The following is a 20,950-nucleotide window of genomic DNA, read 5'->3' as shown; positions in this document are numbered from 1 at the left end:
GCACAGCCTCAAGATAAAGGGGGGATGGTTTAGAACAGAGTTGAGGAGGAACTTCTTCACTCAAAGGGTGGTGAATCTCTGGAATTCTCTGCCCGTTGAAGTGGTGGAGGCTGCCTCGCTGAATATATTTAAGTCATGGGTAGATAGGTTTTTGATAGACAGGGAGTTAAGGGCTATGGGGAGAGGGCAGGAAAGTGGAACTGATCCACTTCAGATCAGCCATGATCTTATTGAATGGCGGGGCAGGCTCGAAGGGCTAGATGGCCTACTCCTGCTCCTATTTCTTATGTTCTTATTATGTTCCTCTGGTGTTCCAGTGATGGGGGAATGATGTTAAGTACAGGTAGTGAGAGCAGGGCAAAGGGGTTTTAGAGAGTGGAATCTGTTGAAGATCAGTCAGTAACTATTCAATTATTGACAAGAAAATTGCTGAAAGAGATGGGGGATTGACAAGGGGCTAGCAGAGATGATGATGGGCTGAGTGGTTTCCCTCTGTGCTGGTAGGTTTTGCTGTCAATGAGGATGTGTCAAATATACTGGGGCTGAAAGCTGTCACTTGGCAGCTGACTGGAACGTACTCAGCTTGTTAACAGCGTGTTATAACAGAGAGGGAGCTTTCAGACACGGTCACTCTCTCCCATGGTCACTCACTACACCAACACACTGTCCCGAGACTGGACACAGCAACACCACAGCTGTGAGATTCTGAGCCTCCTCTGGACCCTTTCCAAGGCCGGCACATCCTTCCTTAGATACGGGGCCCAAAACTGCTCACAATCCTCCAAATGGGGTCTGACCAGAGCCTTATACAGCCTCAGAAGTACATCCCTGCTCTTGTATTCTAGCCCTCTTGACATGAATGCTAACACTGCATTTGCCTTCCTAACTGCCGACTGAACCTGCACGTTAACCTTAAGAGAATCTTGATCAATGATTCCCAAGTCCCTTTGTGTTTCTGATTTCTGAAGCATTTTCCCAATTAGAAAATAGTCTCTGCCTCCACTCCTTCTTCCAAAGTGATAACCTCACACTTTTCCACATTATATTCTGCCTGCCACTTCTTTGCCCACTCTCCGAACCTGTCCAAGTCCTTCTGCTTCCTCAGTACAGCCTGTCCCTCTACATATCTTTGTATCATCTGAAACTTAGCAACAGTGCCTTCAGTTCCTTCCTCCAAATCATTAATGTATATTGTGAAAAGTTGTGGTCCCAGCACTGACCCCTGAGGCACACCGCTAGTCACCGGCTGCCATCCTGAAAAAGAACCCACTTTCTCACCGGTGCCTCACAAGGCTGTGTTCTCAGCCCCCTACTATACTCCTTATACACCTATCACTGTGCAGCCAAATTCCCCTCCAATTTGATTATCAAGTTTGCTGATGACGCCACCGTAGTGGGTCGGATCTCAAACAATGATGAGACAGAGAACAGGAATGAGATGGAGAATCTGGTGAACTGGTGCGGCAACAATAATCTCTCCCTCAATCTCAACAAAACAAAACAGATTGTCATCGACTTCAGGAAGTGTAAAGGAGAACATGTCCCTGTCTACATCAACGGGACAAAAGTAGAAAGGGTCGAGAGCTTCAGGTTTTTAGGTGTCCAGATCACCAACAACCTGTCCTGGTCCCCCCCATGCCGACACTATAGTTAAGAAAGCCCCACCAACGCCTCTACTGTCTCAGAAGACTAAGGAAATTTGGCATGTCCGCTACGACTCTCACCAACTTTTACAGATGCCCCATAGAAAGCATTCTTTCTGGTTGTATCACAGCTCGGTCTGGGCTCCTGCTCTGCCCAAGACTGCAAGAAACTACAAAAGGGTGGTGAATGTAGCCCCCAATCCATCACACAAACCAGCCTCCCATCCATTGACACTTTCTATACTTCCCGCTGCCCTGGGAAAAGCAGCCGGCGTAACTAAGGATCCCCCCACACCCCGGACATTCTCTCTTCCACCTTCTTCCGTCAGGAAAAAGATACAAAAGTCTGAGGTCCCGTACCGACCGACTCAAGAACAGCTTCTTCCCTGCTGCTGTCAGACTTTTGAATGGACCTACCTCGCATTAAGTTGATCTTTCTCTACACCCTCGCTGTGACTGTAACACTACATTCTGCATTCTCTATGAACGGTATGTTTTGTCTTTATAGCACACAACAAACAATACTTTTCACTGTATGTTAATACATAGGACAATAATAAATCAAATCAAATTCTGCCAGTCAGCCAATCCTCTATACATGCCAGGATCTTATCTTTAACTCCATGGACATTGAACTTATTTAACAGTCTCCTGTGCGGCACCTTGTCAAAGGCTTTCTGGAAATCTAAATAAATCACATCCACTGGTTTCCTATATCTAACTTCCTTGTTACTTCCTTAAAGGACTCTAACAGATTAGTCAGACACGACCTTCCCTTGACTAAGCCCTGCTGACTTAGCCCTACTTTATCAAGCACTTCCAGGTACTCTGCAATCTCATCTCTAATAATAGACTCTAAAATCCTGCCAATGACCGAAGTCAGGTTAACCGGCCTATAATTTCCCGTCTGCTGCCTCCCTCCCTTCTTAAACAGCAGTGTTACATTAGCTATTTTCCAATCCTCTGATACTCTCCCTGCCTCCAGTGATTCCTGAAAGATCACCATCAATGCCTCTGGTAGCTCTTTTAAAACCCTGGGGTGTAGTCCATCCGGTCCAGGTGATTTATCCACCTTCAGGCCTTTCAGTTTCCCCAGAACCTTCTCCTTAGTGATGGTCACTACACTGCCCTGTGCCCCCTGATTCTCCTGGAGCTCTGGTATCCCACTGGTGAATCCACCGAGGTGACTGAGTAAAGTAACTATTCAGTTCCTCTGCCATTGCTTTGTTTCCTGTTATTCCCTCTCCAGCCTCATTTCCCAGTGGTCAAATGGCTATTTTTGCCTCTCCCTTACCTTTTATATATTGAAAAAAAACACTCTTCCTATCTTCTTTTACATTACTAGCTTACACTCAGATTTCGTCTTCTCCCCCGTTATTGCTTTTTTAGTTGTCCTTTGATCACTTTTAAAGGTTTCCCAATCCTCTGGATTCCCACTAATCTTCACCACTTTGTCTGATCTTCCTTTTGCTTTTATGCAGCCCTTGACTTCCCTCATCAGCCTCGTCCTTCCCTTCAGCCTGTTCCCTCCTCCGTGGGATTACAGATGCTGAATCAGGATTCTGGCAGCAGATTGGAGACAGGAAGAGGAATGTGAACTGGAATAGGATTGGGGGAATGAGAGAGCTGGGATGGGGAAAAGCTTGTGATGGAATGGGGGGTGGTTTTGTTCGTATCTGATGGAATGGGGGGTGGTTTTGTCGGTATCTGATGGAATGGGGGGTGGTTTTGTTGGTATCTGATGGAATGGGGGGTGGTTTTGTCGGTATGTGATGGAATGGGGGGTGGTTTTGTCGGTATGTGATGGAATGGGGGGTGGTTTTGTCGGTATCTGATGGAATGGGGGGTGGTTTTGTCGGTATCTGATGGAATGGGGGGTGGTTTTGTCGGTATCTGATGGAATGGGGGGTGGTTTTGTCGGTATCTGATGGAATGGGGGGTGGTTTTGTCGGTATCTGATGGAATGGGGGGTGGTTTTGTTGGTATGTGATGGAATGGGGGGTGGTTTTGTCGGTATGTGATGGAATGGGGGGTGGTTTTGTCGGTATCTGATGGAATGGGGGGTGGTTTTGTTGGTATCTGATGGAATGGGGGGTGGTTTTGTCGGTATCTGATGGAATGGGGGGTGGTTTTGTCGGTATCTGATGGAATGGGGGGTGGTTTTGTCGGTATGTGGGGGGTGGTTTTGTCGGTATGTGATGGAATGGGGGGTGGTTTTGTCGGTATGTGATGGAATGGGGGGTGGTTTTGTCGGTATCTGATGGAATGGGGGGTGGTTTTGTTGGTATCTGATGGAATGGGGGGTGGTTTTGTTGGTATGTGATGGAATGGGGGGTGGTTTTGTCGGTGTGTGATGGAATGGGGGGTGGTTTTGTCGGTATCTGATGGAATGGGGGGTGGTTTTGTTGGTATCTGATGGAATGGGGGGTGGTTTTGTCGGTATCTGATGGAATGGGGGGTGGTTTTGTCGGTATCTGATGGAATGGGGGGTGGTTTTGTTGGTATGTGGGGGGTTTACTCACCAACATGTTTACCGTACATGTGATAGAAAAAGTTTACACAGAAGGGGACGGTGCGTCTGGTTCCGAACTTGACTGTCTTGGTCACGTTGTAGGGAGGGCTGAGCAATCGAGCTTTGTCCCCAGGCAGTCGAGGGTTGGACGCCTCAATGAACATGTAATAACCTGCCGGGAGAAAGAGTTATCAGGACTAGGAGCACTGGACATCAGACAGACACCAGACACCGGACAGACACCAGACTGACATCAGACACCGGACAGACATCAGACAGACACCGGACAGACATTATACAGACACCAGACTGACATCGGACAGACTTCCGACAGACACCAGTCTTTTTCTAGCTGGAGGTCTGTCACTAGTGGTACAAAGAACAAAAACAGCCCGGGAAACAGGCCCTTCGGCCCAACGAGCCCGTGCCGCCATTTTAACATTACCAGTGCCCCCTCCACCCATGACCCTTATCTATTGTTTTATGGCAATCCACATGGAGGGAAACTAATTTAGGGACAATTTATTACTGCCAATCAGCCTAATAGCACATCTTTGGGGTGTGGGAGGAACCCGGAGCACCCGGAGAAAACCCACGCAAGCACGGGGAGAATGTGCAAACTCCCACAGACACCAGCCCAAATCCATGTGTCTGCACAGCAAACAGTGATAGTCACTGAGCTGTTGTCTTGCCCAGTATCTGGTCCAGTTTAAGCACACACTAACGACATGAAGCACTAGGCCAATCCCGAACAACCAAGAGCAGCCCCAGTACGACCCATCGCGTGTATGCCCCTCGTTGGACACAAGGCGGACCAACTTAAAACCTGTGAATGAAAAAGAGAAAAAACATTATTTTCATACCACATCCTTTTACATTACCAGGGACGTCCCAATGCTAATGAACCTTATTTAAATCAACCTCCTATATCCACCCATCTCCAACCCACTCATGTGCCTGTCTAAGTTACTCCTAAATGGCTCCAGCGTGTTTGCCTCCACCACCTTACTTGGCAGAGAATTCCATACCCCCACTACCCTCTGTGTGAAAAACCTTCTTCTAATATCTGTGTTATACCTCTTCCCCCCTCACCTTAAGCCCATGGCCCGCGTACTGTGTGTCTCTAACGTAGGAAATAGCTTACCTCTGTTTACTCTATCTATACCCTTCATAATCTTATATACCTCTATTAGACCCCCCCTCAGTCGCCGTCTTTCAAGGGAAAACAGCCCCAATTTGCTCAATCTTTCCTCATACCCCAGTCCTTCCATACCAGACAGCATCCTGGTAAACCTCCTGATGTCAAAATTTGCTGATGACACCAAGATTGGTGGAACGGCAAATTGTGCGGAGGGTGTGGAGAGTCTGCAGAAGGATCTAGATAGGCTGGGCGAATGGGCCAGGAAATGGCAAATGGAATTTAATGTTAGCAAATGTGAGGTTGTCCACTTTGGTAGGAATAATGGTAGGAAGGACTATTACTTACGTGGCGAAAAACTGCAGCAGGCGACGGTGCAGAGGGACCTCGGGGTCCTTGTGCATGATTCACAAAAACCCAGCCTACAGGTGCAGCAGGTGGTCAGGAAGGCGAATGGGATGCTGGCCTTCATAGCGAGGAGGATTGAATATAAAAGTAGGGAGGTCTTGCTGCAGCTGTATAGGGCATTGGTGAGGCCGCAGCTGGAGTACTGTGTGCAGTTTTGGTTGCCGTACTTACGCAAGGATATTTTGGCCTTGGAGGGAGTGCAGAGGAGGTTTACTAGGCTGATACCGGAGTTGAGGGGGTTGAACTATGAGGAGACGCTGAATAAACTAGGCTTGTATTTGTTAGAGTTTAGAAGAATGAGGGGAGATCTCATTGAGACATATAAGATGATGAATGGGATGGATAGGATAGAGGTGGAGAGACTCTTCCCACTCAGAAAGGACAGTAGGACTAGAGGGCACAGCCTCAAGATAAAGGGGGAGCGGTTTAGAACGGAGTTGAGGAGGAACTTCTTCACTCAAAGGGTGGTGAATCTCTGGAATTCTCTGCCCGTTGAAGTGGTGGAGGCTACCTCGCTAAATATTTTTAAGACGCGGGTTGATGGGTTTTTGATAAGAGAGGGGATTAAGGGTTATGGGGAGAAAGCGGGAAAGTGGAACTGAGCCACAACAGATCAGCCATGATCTTATTGAATGGCGGGGCAGGCTCGAAGGGCTAGATGGCCTGCTCCTGCTCCTATTTCTTATGTTCTTATGTTCTTATGTTCTCCTCTGCACTCTCTCCAGAGTCTCCACGTCCTTTCAGTAGTAAGGTGACCAGAACTGGACGCAATTCTCTAAATGCGGCCTAACCAACTTTCTGTACAACTGCAACATTAGACGCCAGCTCTTATATTGTATACCCCTTCCTGTAAAGGCTAACAAACCATAGACTTTCTTCACCACACTCTCCACCTGTACCGCCACCTTCAAAGACTTGTGCACTTGCACCGCCAGGTCCTGCTGCATTTCTATACTCTTTATAGGCTTACTCTTTATCATCTAACTCCCCCCTACATTATTCCGGCCAAAATGCATCACCTCACATTTATCCGGATTAAACTCCATTTGCCATATATCTGCCCAATATACCAGCCTATCAATATCCTGCTGTATTGCCAGATACTGCTCCTCACTGCCCGCCAATCCAGCCATCTTACTGTCATCTTAGTAGCAGAGGAGGTTTACCAGGATGTTGCCTGGTATGGAAGGACTGGGGTATGAGGAAAGATTCGGCAAATTGGGGCTGTTTTCCCTTGAAAGACGGTGACTGAGGGGGGATCTAATAGAGGTGTACAAGATTATGAAGGGTATAGATAGAGTAAACAGAGGTAAGCTTTTTCCTAGATTGGAAACACGCAGTACGAGAGGCCACGGGCTTAGGGTGATGGGGGGCAAGGTATAATTCGGATGTTAGAGGGAGGTTTTTCACACAGAGGGTAGTAGGGGTATGGAATGCTCTGCCAGGTAAGGTGGTGGAGGCAGGCACGCTGGAGTTGTTTAAGGGATACTTAGACAGGCACAGGAGTGGGTTGGAGATGGAGGGATATCGGAGACTGTTTTAAATAAGGTTCAGGAGCCTTGGGATGTCCCCAGGAATCTATTGATTCCTATGGACCTTCCAACATATTTTCTGGCTCACTTGTTTCACTTGGGGATTTCCTTGAATGTGTGTATAAGGGCGTGCATGTTATTGATGTTTTCCTCTTTTAATCCACAGGTGCTTCGGTCCGCCTAGTTGTCCAACGAGGGGCATACACGCGATGGGTCGTACTGGGGCTGCTCTTGGTTGTTCGAGATTGGCCTAGTGCTTCATGTCGTTAGTGTGTGCTTAAACTGGACCAGATACTGGGCAAGACGACAGCTCAGTGACTATCACTGATTGCTGTGCAGACACATGGATTTGGGCCGGTGTCTGTGGGAGTTTGCGCATTCTCCCCGTGCTTGCGTGGGTTTTCTCCGGGTGCTCCGGGTTCCTCCCACACCCCAAAGATGTGCTATTAAGCTGACTGGTGTAACAAATTGTCCCTAAATTAGTCTCCCCTCAATCTGGTTTCCAATGTGGAGTGCCATAAGCGTAGACAAGGGTCATGGGTGGAGAGGGGACTCACAATGTTAAAATGGCGGCACGGGCTCGTTGGGCCGAAGGGCCTGTTTCCTGTGCTGTGTTGTTCTTTGTTCTTTGAGATTGCAGAGCCTTTGACTTTGATCTTTATGTCGTCATTGGCTACAGGGAAAGTGCCGGAAGACTGGAGGATAGCAAATGTTGTCCCCTTGTTCAAGAAGGGGAGTAGAGACCATCCTGGGAATTATCGACCGGTGAGCCTTATTTCTGTTGTGGGCAAAGTTTCGGAAAGAATTATAACGAATAGGATTTATAATCATCTAGAGGGAAATAAATTCATTAGGGATAGTCAACATGGTTTTGTGAAGGGTAGGTTGTGCCTCACAAACCTTATTGAGTTTTTTGAAAAGGTGACCAAAGAGGTGGATAAGGGTAAGGCAGCTGATGTGGTGTATATGGATTTTAGTAAAGCGTTTGATAAGGTTCCCCATGGTAGGCTACTGCAGAAAATGCAGATGCATGGGATTGAGGGTGATTTAGCAGTTTGGATCAGGAATTGGCTAGCTGATAGAAGACAGAGGGTGGTGGTTGATAGGAAATATTCAACCTGGAGTTCAGTTACTAGTGGTGTACCTCAGGGATCTGTTTTGGGGCCACTGCTGTTTGTCATTTTTATAAATGACCTAGATGAGGGTATAGAAGGATGGATTAGTAAATTTGCTGATGACACCAAAGTTGGAGGAGTTGTAGACAGTGAGGATGGGTGTTACAGTTTGCAGAGGGACATAGATAAGCTGCAGAGCTGGGCTGAGAGGTGGCAGATGGAGTTTAATGAGGAAAAGTGTGAGTTGATTCACTTTGGTAAGAGTAACAGGAGTACAGAATATAGGGCTAATGGAAGGTCTCTTAGTAGTGTCGGCCAGCAGAGAGATCTCGATGTACACGTGCATAGATCCCTGAAAGTTGGCACCCAGGTTGATAAGGTTGTTAAGAAGGCGTACGGTGTGTTAGCTTTTATTGGTAGAGGGATTGAATTTCGGAGCCGTGAGGTCCTGTTACAACTGTACAAAACTCTGGTGCGGCCGTACTTGGAGTATTGCGTACAGTTCTGGTCACCGCATTATAAGAAAGATGTGGAGGCATTGGAAAGGGTGCAGAGGAGATTTACCAGGATGTTGCCTGGTATGGTGGGAAGGTCTTATGAGGAAAGGCTGAGGGACTTGAGGTTGTTTTCATTGGAGAGAAGAAGGTTACGAGGTGACCTGATTGAGGCATACAAGATGATCAAAGGATTGGATAGGGTGGACAGTGAGAGCCTTTTACCTCGGATGGTGATGGCTAACACGAGGGGACATAGCTTTAAATTAAGGGGTGGTAATTATAGGACGGATGTCAGAGGTAGGTTCTTTACTCAGAGAGTAGTAAGGGTGTGGAATGCCCTGCCTGCAGCAGTTGTGGACTCGCCAACTTGAAGGGCATTCAAATGGTCAGTGGATAGGCATATGGATAACATTGGAATAGTTTAGGTTAGAGGGTCATTAGATTGGTTCCACTGGTTGGCACAACATCGAGGGCTGAAGGGCCTGTACTGCGCTGGAATGTTCTATGTTCTAGATAGACACCCAGATAGATACGCAGACAGACGTACAGACAGATACCCCTAGACACGCAGACAGACACAGTCAAACATCGAGACAAACCCCCAGACAGACCCCCTCAGAGAAACTATTGGAACACCACAGGGAATCTGCCAGGAATCCTCCGATACTAGATCTGGTTACATCGGCCCCACCGTCAGGAATCACCCCCGAATCCCTCAGGAACCCCCCCAGTAATCCCTCAGGAACCCCCCGGAACCCCCCCGGAATCCCTCAGGAACCCCCCCGGTATTCCCTCCGGAAACCCCCGGAATCCCCCCGGTAATCCCTCCAGAATCCCCCCCGGAATCCCTCAGGAATCCCCCCCGGAATCCCTCAGGAACCCCCCCAGTAATCCCTCAGGAACCCCCCGGAATCCCTCAGGAACCCCCCGGAATCCCTCAGGAACCCCCCTGGTATTCCCTCCAGAAACCCCCGGAATCCCTCAGGCATCACCCCGGTAATCCCTCAGGAATCCCCCCAGTAATCCCTCCAGAATCCCCCCGGAATCCCTCAGGAACCCCCCAGAAACCCACCCCCCCTCCCCGGTAATCCCTCCAGAATCCCTCAGGAATTCCTCCCCCCTGTTAATCCCTCAGGAACCCCCCCGGCAGTCCCTGGGAATTGCCCGTGGGATTCCCGGGATCTGTTACCGGTTCTCTTCCCGCTGTTATCGAATCGTGGACCGGTGTTGGGAGTGTTCTTTGGATTCTGAGTCACGTTATTCTCTCTCGTCCAATCAAAATCGTCCCGCGTGTCCTGCGTAAATCCACAGATTTGTTCATCTTCAAAACCACAGGTCAGATCACCTGGAAAACAGAGTGACCAGGAGTGACCGGGGGACAGCCAGAGTGACTGGGAGTGACCGGGGTGACTCAGAGTGACCGGGGGAGAGCCAGAGTGACCGGGCGTGAGCCAGAGTGACCGGGCATGACTGGGAGAGAGCCAGAGTGACCGGAGGTGAGCCACAGTGACCGGGGGAGAGCCAGAGTGACCGGGAGTGACTGGGAGAGAGCCAGAGTGACCGGGAGTGACCGGAGGTGAGCCAGAGTGACCGGGGGAGAGCCAGATTGACCCAGAGTGACTGGGGGTGACCCAGAGTGACCGGGGGAGAACCAGAGTGACTGGAAGTGACCAGGGGTGACTCAGACTGACTGGGAGTGATCCAGAGTAACCGGGAGTGAGCCAGAGTGACCGGGAGTGACTGGGGGAGACTCAGAGTGACAAGGGGAGAGCCAGAGTGACTGGGGGTGACCGGGGGTAACTCAGAGTGACTGGGGGAGAGTCAAAGTAACTGTGAGTGACCAGGGTGACTCAGAGTGACCGGGAGTGACCCAGAGTGACTGGGGGTGACCCAGAGTGACCAGGATGACTGGGAGTGACCGGGTGTGCCCGTGGTGACCAGGGGTGACCCAGAGTGACCAACAATGACTGGAGTGACCAGGAGTGACCTACAATGACTGGAGTGACCAGGAGTGACTCAGGCTGACTGGGAATGACAGAGTGACACTGAGTGACTGAGAGTGACCAGGAGTGACACAGAGTGACCCAGATTGACCTGGAGTAACTGGGAGTTACTGAGAGTGGCTGAGAGTGAGAGTGACCATGAATGACTGTGAGTGACCGTGAGTGACCAGAACTGACTGGGAATGAGTCAGTGTGATCAAGAGTGATTGAGAGTGACTGAGAGTGACCTGGAGTGAGACAGATTGACACAGAGTGACCAGGAATGACTGAGTGACCTGGAGTGACCGGCAGTGACCAGAATTACTAGAAGTGACCCAGAGTGACCTGGAGCGACTGTGAGTGATCTTGAGTGACCAGGAATGCCCAAGAGAGACAGAGTGACCGACAGTGACCCAGATTGACCAGTGACCAAAAGTGACACAGAGTAACTGGGAATGACCAGGAGTAAGTAGCAGTGAGTGGGAGTGATTGAGAATGATTGAGACTGACTGAGAATTACCAGAAGATGGGGGGTGAGCCCAGAGTGACCAAAACTGACTGAGTGATTCAAAGTCACCGGGAGTGACCCCACAGTGACCAGGAGAGATGAGAGTAACCCAGAGTGACCAAAAGTGACTGTGTATGACCGCAAGTGGCCAAGAGTGACCAGGAGTGACCAAGAGTCACTGAGAGTGATGAAAAGTTAACTTAATGAGAGTACTTGGAGTGACCACGTGTGACTGGGAGTGGCTGGGAGTCACCCAGAGGGACTCTGAAAGACTGAAGGTGATCGGGATTGACCAAAAGTAACCAGGAGGGAACCAGAGTGACCAGAAGTGAACCAGTGTGACTGAGAGTGATTGAGAGTGACCAAAGAAAACCATGAGTGATCCAGAGTGACCGGCCATGACCGAGAATGATTCAGAGTGATGAGAGTGACCGAAGGAGACTGTGAGTGATCGAGAGTGTCTGACCATGACCTAGAGTGACCCAGAGTGATTGAGAGTGTCTGGGAGTGACCAGGAATGACCAAAAGAGGCCGTGGGTGACTAAGAGTGACTAGGAGTGACCAATAATGACCGGGGGTGACCTGGAGTGACCGGAAGTGACCAATAATGACCAGGAGTGACGCGGAGTGACTAGGAGTGACAGGGAATGTCCTAGAGTGATCTAGAATGGTCTAGAGTGACCCAGAGTGACCAAAAGTAACTGGGAATGACTGGGGGTGAGCAAGAGTGACTGCGAGTGACTGGGAGTGACCCAGATTGACTGGAATGACTCAGAGTGACCGAAAGTAACCAGGAATGACCAACAGTGACCCAAAGTGACTGGGATTGACCAGGAGTAACCCCAAATAACCGGGAATGACTGACAGTGACCAGGAGTGGCTGGCAGTGATCCAAAGTGACTGGGAGTGACCCAGAGTAATCCGCAGTGACACAAAGTGACATGGAGTGACTGAGTGACCAGGAGTGAAAAGAAATGATCAGCAGTGACCCCGAGTAACCATGAGTCACTGACATTAATCCAGAGTGAATGGAAGTGATTGGGAGTGACCCAGAGTGACCAAGAGTGACCGTGATTGACAGAGAGAGGCGGCGAGGGACAGAGTGATGCAGAGTGATTGGGAGTGAAGAGAAGTGACCAGGAGGGACCAAGAGTGACCCCAAGTAACCAGGAGTGACTGACAGTAGCCCAGAGTGACCAGGAGTGACCCAAAGTAACCAAGAGTGACCCAGAGTGACGTTAATTGACAGAGAGTGATACAGAGTGACACAGAGTTAAGCACAGTGACCAGGTGTGAGCCAGAGTGACTGGGATTGACTGAGTGTGGCCAAGGGTGACCCAGAGTGACCAAGAATGATCAGGGGTGACCGGGAGTGACACAAAGTGACTGAGAGTGGGTATTAAGTTTAAAAATTGGGAAGTCAGGTTGCAGCTTTATAGAACCTTAGTGAGGCCGCACTTGGAATATAGTGTTCAGTTCTGGTCGCCACTCTACCAGAAGGATGTGGAGGCTTTGGAGAGGGAACAGAAAAGACTTACCAGGATTTACCAGAAGTGACTGGGAATGAGTCAGTGTATGGAGGGCATTAGCTCTGAGGAGAGGTTGGAGAAACTCGGTTTGTTCTCACTGGAATGACGGAGGTTGAGGGGAGACCTGATAGAAGTCTACAAGATTACGAGAGGCGTGGACAGAGTGGATAGTCAGAAGCTTTTTCCCAGGGTGGAAGAGTCAATTACTCAGGGGCACAGGTTTAAGGTGCGATGTTCAGTAGCTGCAGTGTGAACCATCTACAGGTGCACTGCAGCAATTTGATGACTGTGTGGAGTCTGCACATTCTCCTCGTGTCTGCGTGGGTTTCCTCTGGGTGCTCTGGTTTCCTCCCACACTCCAGAGATGTGTAGGTGAGGTACATTGGTCATACTAAATTGCCCCTTCGTGTTGGGGGATTTGCCCCAATACCTGGGGTTATGGGAATAGGGCCTGGGTGGGATTGTTGTCATTGCAGGCTCGAGGCTGAGTGGCCTCCGTCTGCACTGTGTGGATTCTATGATACCCAGAGGGTGGTGAGGGTCTGGAACGCGCTGCCTGGGAGTGGGGTGGAGGCAGGATGCCTCACATCCTTTAAAAACTACCTGGATGAATATGTACATAACCATAAGACATAAGCCATAGGAGCAGAATGAAGCCATTCAGCCCATCGAGTCTGCTCCCCCATTCAATCATGGCTGATATTTTTCTTATCCCCATTCTCCTGCCTTTTCCCCATAATCCCTGATTCCCTTATTAATCAAGAACCTATCTATCTCTGTTATAAAGACACTGTGACCTGGCCCTCCACAGCCCTTTGTGGTAAAGAGTTCCACACATTCCCCACTCTCTGGCTGAAGAAATTCCTTCTCATCTCTGTTTTAAAGGATCGTCCCTTCAACCTGCGGTTGTGCCCTCTGGTTCTAGTTTTTTCTACTAGTGGAAACATCCTCTCCACGTCCACTCTATCCAGGCCTCGCAGTAAGTTTACAGACCCAGAGTTCTCAACTGTTCCTCATACAAGCTCTTCATTCCAGGGGTCATTCTTGTGAACCTCCTCTGGATCCTTTCCAAGGCCGGCACATCCTTCCATAGATACAGGGCCCAAAACTGCTCACAATCCTCCAAATGGGGTCTGACCAGAGCCTTATACAGCCTCAGAAGTCCATCCTGGGCTATGGGCCAAGTGCTGGCAGATGAGATTAGATGGAAGTTCAGGTGTTTCTAATGTGTCGATGGGCTGAAGGGCCGCTTCTGTGCTGTATGAATCTATGAAAGTGATTCCTCCAAAGAACTCCAATGGTTCCTAGATCACTGGGACCTCTTTAGGGGTAGGTGGGACCTGTACAGTAAGGATGGGTGGCACTTAAATCCCAGGGGGACTAATATCTTGGTGGGAAGACTGGCTAAGGCTACCGGGGGGACTTTAAACTAGAAAGGATGGGGGAAGGGAATTGTGATGGGGAGACTGGGACGGAGGAGGTTACCTCCCAGGTAGGAGAGGACTGCAGGCAGTATGGGAGGGAGGTTAGACAGGGGGTGGAGAAGGGAAATGCCCAGACTGAGGGGCTGAAGTGTATCTATTTTAACGCCAGGAGTGTAGTGAATAAGGTGGATGAGCTTAGGGCGTGGATTGCTGCTTGGGATTGTGATGTGGTGGCCATTACGGAGACTTGGATGTCTCAGGGACAGGACTGGGTACTTCAGGTGCCAGGTTTCAGATGCTTCAGGAAGGACAGGGAGGGTGGCAGAAGGGGCGGTGGAGTGGCACTGTTGATCAGGGATAGTGTCATGGCTGCAGAGAAAGAGGATGCCGTGGAGGGACTGTCTACAGAGTCTCTGTGGGTGGAAGTTACGAACAGCAAAGGGTCAAAAACTTTGCTGGGTGTATTCTATAGGCCACCCAATAGTGACATGGAAGTTGAAGTGCAGATAGGGAAACAGATTCTGGAGAAATGTATTAATAACAGAGTTGTCGTGATGGGAGACTTCAATTTCCCAAACATCGACTGGAATATCCCTAGGGTAAGGGGTTTGGATGGGGAGGAGTTTGTTAGGTGTGTTCAGGAAGGTTTCCTGACACAGTATGTGGATGAGCCTACGAGGGGAGAGGCTGTACTTGACCTGGTACTGGCGAATGAACCAGGGCAGGTGATGGATCTCTCGGTAGGGGAGCATCTTGGGAATGGTGACCATAATTCTATCTCCTTCACAATTGCATTGGAACGAGATAGGATCAGGCAGGCTAGGAAGGTGTTTGTCTGGAGTAAGGGGAGATACGAAGAAGTCAGGAAGTTACTTGGACAAATAAACTGGAAGGAGGCGTTCTTAGGGAAAAGTACCGAAGGAAGGTGGCGGATATTCAAGGAATGTTTGTCTGGAGCTATGCGTGACAACGTTCCGATGAGACAAGGGGGTTTTGGTAGGTCACGGGAACCGTGGTGCACGAAGGCTGTGTTGAACCTAGTCAGGAGGAAAGGGAAGGTGTATAAGAGGTTCAGGGAACTCGGAGAGGTTAAGGATCTTGAGGAGTATAAGGACTGTAGAAAGGAGATTAAAAGGGAAATTAGGAGAGCCAGAAGGGGTCATGAGAAGACCTTGGCGGGTAAGATTAAGGAGAATCCCAAGGCCTTCTATAAATATGTGAAAGGTAAAAGGATAAGAAGAGAAGGGATAGGACCTATAAAAGGTGAAGGGGGAAAGGTCTGTGTGGAACCAGAAGAAATGGCAGAGGTGCTTAATGAGTACTTTGCCTCAGTATTCACAGTGGAAGCTGATCTGGGAGATTTTGCTACGGATTTGCAGCAGATGGAAAAGATTGAGTTTGTGGATATTAAGGTGGAGGATGTGTTAGAACTTTTGAATTCTATCAAGATTGATAAGTCGCCGGGACCAGATGGGATATACCCCAGGATACTGTGGGAGGCGAGGGAAGTGATTGCAGAGCCCCTGGCGATGATCTTTGCGTCGTCAATGGAGACGGGAGAGGTTCCGGAAGATTGGAGGATTGCGGATGTAGTTCCTATTTTCAAGAAAGGGAACAGAGATAGCCCGGGAAATTACCGACCGGTGAGTCTGACCTCAGTGGTTGGTAAGCTGATGGAAAGGCTTCTGAGGGACAAGATTTACGACCATTTGGAGAGGTTTGACATGATCAGGAATAGTCAGCATGGATTTGTCAAGGGCAGGTCGTGCCTTACGAGTCTAGTTGAGTTCTTCGATAATGTGACTGAACACATTGACGAAGGAAGTGCCGTGGACGTAGTGTACATGGACTTCAGCAAGGCGTTTGATAAGGTCCCCCATGCAAGACTTCTTGAGAAGGTGAGAGGGCATGGGATCCAAGGGCCTTTGGCCTTGTGGATCCAGAACTGGCTTGCCTGCAGAAGGCAGAGAGTGGTTGTGGATGGGGCTTTTTCTGAATGGAGGTCAGTTACCAGTGGAGTGCCCCAGGGATCTGTTCTAGGACCCTTGCTGTTTGTCATTTTCATAAATGACCTGGATGAGGAAGTGGAGGGATGGGTAAGTAAGTTCGCTGATGACACGAAGGTCGGTGGTGTTGTGGATGGTCTGGAAGGATGTCAAAAGTTGCAGCAGGACATAAATAGGATGCAGGACTGGGCGGAGAAGTGGCAGATGGACTTCAACGTGGATAAATGTGTAGTCGTCCATTTTGGCAGAACTAATGGGATGAACGAGTACACTATCAAGGGCAGGAGTGTTAGTAGTGTTGAAGAGCAGAAGGATCTTGGGGTCCGGGTCCACAGGACTCTTAAATCGGCCTCGCAGGTGGAGGATGTGGTCAAGAAGGCGTATGGTGTACTGGCCTTCATTAATCGAGGGATTGAGTTTAGGAGTCGGGAGGTAATGCTGCAACTTTATAAGACCCTTGTCAGGCCTCATTTGGAGTACTGTACGCAGTTCTGGTCGCCTCACTATAGGAAAGACGTAGAAGCTATTGAAAGGGTACAGAGGAGATTTACAAGGATGTTGCCTGGACTGGGAGGCATGCCTTATGAAGTTAGGTTGAGGGAACTGGGTCTCTTTTCCCTGGAGAGACGAAGGTTGAGAGGCGACCTGATAGAGGTTTATAAAATGTTGAGAGGAATAGATAGGGTGGATTCTCAGAGGCTATTTCCCCGGGTTGAAATGGTCGCTACGAGAGGACACAGGTTTAAGGTGCGGGGAGGGAGGTACAGAAGTGATGTTAGGGGTAAGTTTTTCACTCAGAGGGTGGTGAGTGAATGGAATCGGCTGCCGTCAGTGGTGGTGGAGGCGAACTCGCTGGGGTCTTTTAAAAGACTTCTGGATGAGTATATGGGGTTTTATGGGATTGGGGGTTATAGATAGGTGTTGATGTGATCGGCGCAACTCGTGGGCCGAAGGGCCTGTTTGTGCTGTAGTGTTCTATGTTCTAAAAGGATTCCTTTCACCGTACCGTGCCAGCCCATTTCACTTCGCCTGACTTTTCCAGCCTGTCCTTTCCTGCTTTCAGTCTCCCTCCCTTTCTGAATGAAGAATTCCCATTTTCCAATCAAATGGACCCTCACAGGGGGAAAACCAGATAGTGAGGGACAGGATAGAAGCATATTTGGAGGAAAATGGACCAGTTAATGACAGGCAGAATGGTTTTGTATGGGGAAGATCAGGTTGATTGAGGTTTTTGAAGAGGTGACAAAGATAATTGATGAGGGAAGGGCTGTGGATGTAGAATCATAGAAACCCTACAGTGCAGAAAGAGGCCATTCAGCCCATCAAGTCTGCACAGACCACAATCCCACCCAGGCCCTATCTCCATATCCCTACATATTTACCCACTAATCCCTCTAACCTACCCATCTCAGGACACTAAGGGGCAACTTATCATGGCCAATCAACCTAACCTACACATCATTGGACTGTGGGAGGAAACCGGAGCACCCAGAGGAAACCCATGCAGACATGAGGAGAACTTGCAAACTCCACACAGACAGTGACCCAAGTTGGGAATTGTACCCAGGTCCCTGGAGCTGTGAAGCAGCATTGCTAACCACTGTGCTACTGTGCACCCATGTAGTTTATACAGACTTTAGTAAAGTGTTTGACAAGATCCCACACGGCAACCTGGTACAAAAACTAAAATCAGATGTGATTCGGGGTGGGCTGGCTGGATGGATACAGAACTGGCTTGGTCACAGAAGACAGAGAGCAGCGATGGAAAGGTTTTAGAATAGAGATCTATAGCTAGTGGTGTTTCACAGGGATCAGTGCTGGAACCTCTGTGGTTTGTGGTTTATATAAATGATCCAGAGGAAAATGTGGGGGTTCTGATTAGTAAGTTTGTGGAGTTGCTGATAGTGCTGGGGATTGTCACTACACAACAGGATGTGTGTGTGTGTATACATATAGAGATAGATTGGTGACTTGGGCACAGAAATAGCAGATGGAGTTTAATCTGGACAAATGTGAAGTGATGCATTTTGGAGAATCAAATTTAGGTGTGAATTATACTGTAAATGGCAGAACCCTTAGGAACATTAACATACAGAGGGATCTGGGTGTACAGGTGTGCGCACACACACACACACAATTACAAACCAAAAAAAGGCATTTAACTTTGTTTATTTATTAGTGCCACAAGTAGACTTACATTAACCCTGCAATGACATTATTGTGGAAATCTCTAGTCACCACGTCCAGTGCCTGTTCGGGTACACTGAGGGAGAATTTAGCACGGCCAATGCACCCTAATCCCCAGCACATCTTTCTGTGGGAGGAAACCGGAGCACCCGGAGGAAACCCACGCAGACACGGAGAGAATGTGCAAACTCCAAACAGACAGTGACCTAGGCATTAGGGTCCACAGTTCCCTACACAGCTAGCCAAGGTGATTAAGAAGATATGTGACATGCTTGTCTTCATCAGCCGGGGCACTGAGAACAGGAGTTGGGAAATCATGTTGCAGCTTTGTAAAACCTTGGTTAGGCTGCATTTGGAGTATTGTGTGCAGTTCTGGTCACCACACTACCAGAAGGATGTGGAAGCTCTGGAGAGAGAGTGTAAAGAAGGTTCACCGGGATGTTGCCTGGTCTCGAGGGTGTTGACTATGAGGAGAGGTTAGAGAAACTGGGATTGTTTTTACTGGAAAGACGGAGGCTGAGGGGAAACCTGACAGAGGGGAGACCTGATCTTTACTCAGAGGGTAGTAAGGGCGTGGAATGCCCTGCCTTCAGCAGTCGTGGACTCGCCAACTTTAAGGGCGTTCAAATGGTAAGTGGATAGGCATATGGATAGCATTGGAATAGTTTAGGTTAGAGGGACATTAGATTGGTTCCACTGGTCGGTGCAACATTGAGGACCGAAGGGCCTGTACTACACTGTAATGTTCTATGTTCTAGATGTCTACAAAATGATGAGAGGCACAGATAGGGTGGATAGTCAGAGACTTTTCCCCAGGGTGGAAGGGTCAGTTACACGGCAGGGTGGGGGGGGAGGCCACAGGTTCAAGGTGAGAGGGGGAAAGTTTAAGGGAGATGTGAGGGGGGGGTTTTTCACAGAGTGGTGGGTGCCTGGGACGCGCTGCTGGGGCGGGGGTGGGGGTGGGGGGGGTGGAAACAGAAACATTAACAACATTGGATGGGTTCAGGAATAGGGAGGGAATAGAGGGATAGGCACTGAGTAAGGACAGGAGGTTTAGTTCAGGCATCATGATTGGGAGCGGGAGGTTGGAGAGTCGAAAGGCTGTTCCTGTGCTGTACTGTTCTTTGTTTTTTGTTCCCCGTATCCCGGGAATTTTGGAAAATTTAAACTATCCCATCAGCTACACGACTTTAGGGTGAAGCCAGGGATTTGTCAGCCCGTAGACCCAACAACTTACTCAGGGCCACTTCCCCGGGGATTGCAGTTTTCCCTCGTTCCTCCCTCTCCCGATTTACTCCTATTTCTGGGATATGACTTGTGTTCTCTGCAGTGAGGACAGATGTGAAACATCTGTTTAATTCCCCATCATTGCCAACATTTCCCAGACACACTTTCGGAACAATGAGCACAATACCCAGGGGCACGGGGGTGGTTTTACCAGCTGGCTGGGTGGAGTGAGCCAGTAAACTCTGGAGAGATATCAGGATCGCACCTGCTTTCCCACCTCGCGGTCGTATCCGGCAGCAGATATCCGGCACATTCAGCCTCCTGTCCACTTCCAGCCAGAGGCTGAATTAAGGAATATCATCTCCATTTGTAACTGTTCAGTGAGCCCCGGGCCTCACTGCCCAACGGTTCACCAGGCAAGTTCTCCCCCACCAGGAAAGTGTCATAAACCCCAGGGAACAGTCATTCCGGTCTGGCTGGTCGGAATGGGAGGGGGGTGGGGTGGGTGAAGAGGGGTGGGGGAGAGAGGTGGGGTGGGGGAGTGGGGTGGGGTGGGGGTGGGAGTGGTGGATTGGGGTGGGGTGGGGGAGAGGGGGCGGAGGGGGGAGGAGAGGGGTGGGGGGAGACGGGGGGGTCGAGTGGGAGACGTGAGGGGGACGCATGGGGGATGTGAGGGGGCATGTGGGGGACCATGTGCAGGGGGAGATGCAGGTGGGGTGCGCACAGGGGTTGTGTGTGAGGGAGCACGTGGGGTGACATGCAGGGGGGCACATACAGGGGGGTGCACGCAGGGGGTGTGTGTGAGGGGTCACACGGGGGAGCTCACGCGGGGTGACATGCAGGGGGGCACACATGGGGGGGGGTGCACGCAGGGGATGTAAGTGAGGGGTCACATGGGGGAGCACACACGGAGGGGGGTGCACGCCGGGGGTGTGCGTGAGGGAGCACGCGGTTGGGTTGAGGCTGGCTGCAGCAGTAGAGGCCTTACAGATTTCTAACTCAGACCAATCAGCTATCTGCAGCCAGAGTCCGCACATGCACAATAGCACCCTCTGCTCCTGCAGCATCCAGGCTGGCAATTTAATCCCCACTCACTGGCTCCAGTGATCAAAGTGCACAAGATTCTGATTTTGGAGTTGCTGGAAAACAGAAATTCTCCTCGTGTGCCCCCTCACGCACACCCCCCACGTGCACCCCCACCCCCCGTGTGTGCCCTCTGGCTCGCCACTTTGAATCTTTCTA

General features: G+C 49.8%; 1 protein-coding gene across 1 annotated transcript in view; it reads right to left on the bottom strand.

Moving 5' to 3' along the window:
* The window catches only part of LOC145339090 (MAM domain-containing glycosylphosphatidylinositol anchor protein 1-like), a 131,069-nt gene that overhangs the window by 10,088 nt on the left and 100,031 nt on the right, over positions 1-20,950 (bottom strand). The window contains exons 16-17 of the mRNA XM_080183520.1: positions 10,035-10,190; positions 4,166-4,327 (exon numbers count right to left, since the gene is read on the bottom strand). Coding sequence (XP_080039646.1) covers positions 4,166-4,327; positions 10,035-10,190 — 318 coding nt within the window. The remainder of the gene's footprint in view (positions 1-4,165; positions 4,328-10,034; positions 10,191-20,950) is intronic.

Source organism: Carcharhinus amblyrhynchos, unplaced genomic scaffold (genome assembly GCF_965287045.1).
Source record: "Carcharhinus amblyrhynchos unplaced genomic scaffold, sCarAmb.v2.hapA chromosome_321, whole genome shotgun sequence".
NCBI lineage: Eukaryota > Metazoa > Chordata > Chondrichthyes > Carcharhiniformes > Carcharhinidae > Carcharhinus > Carcharhinus amblyrhynchos.
This window is presented reverse-complemented; position numbering and strand designations above follow the sequence as displayed.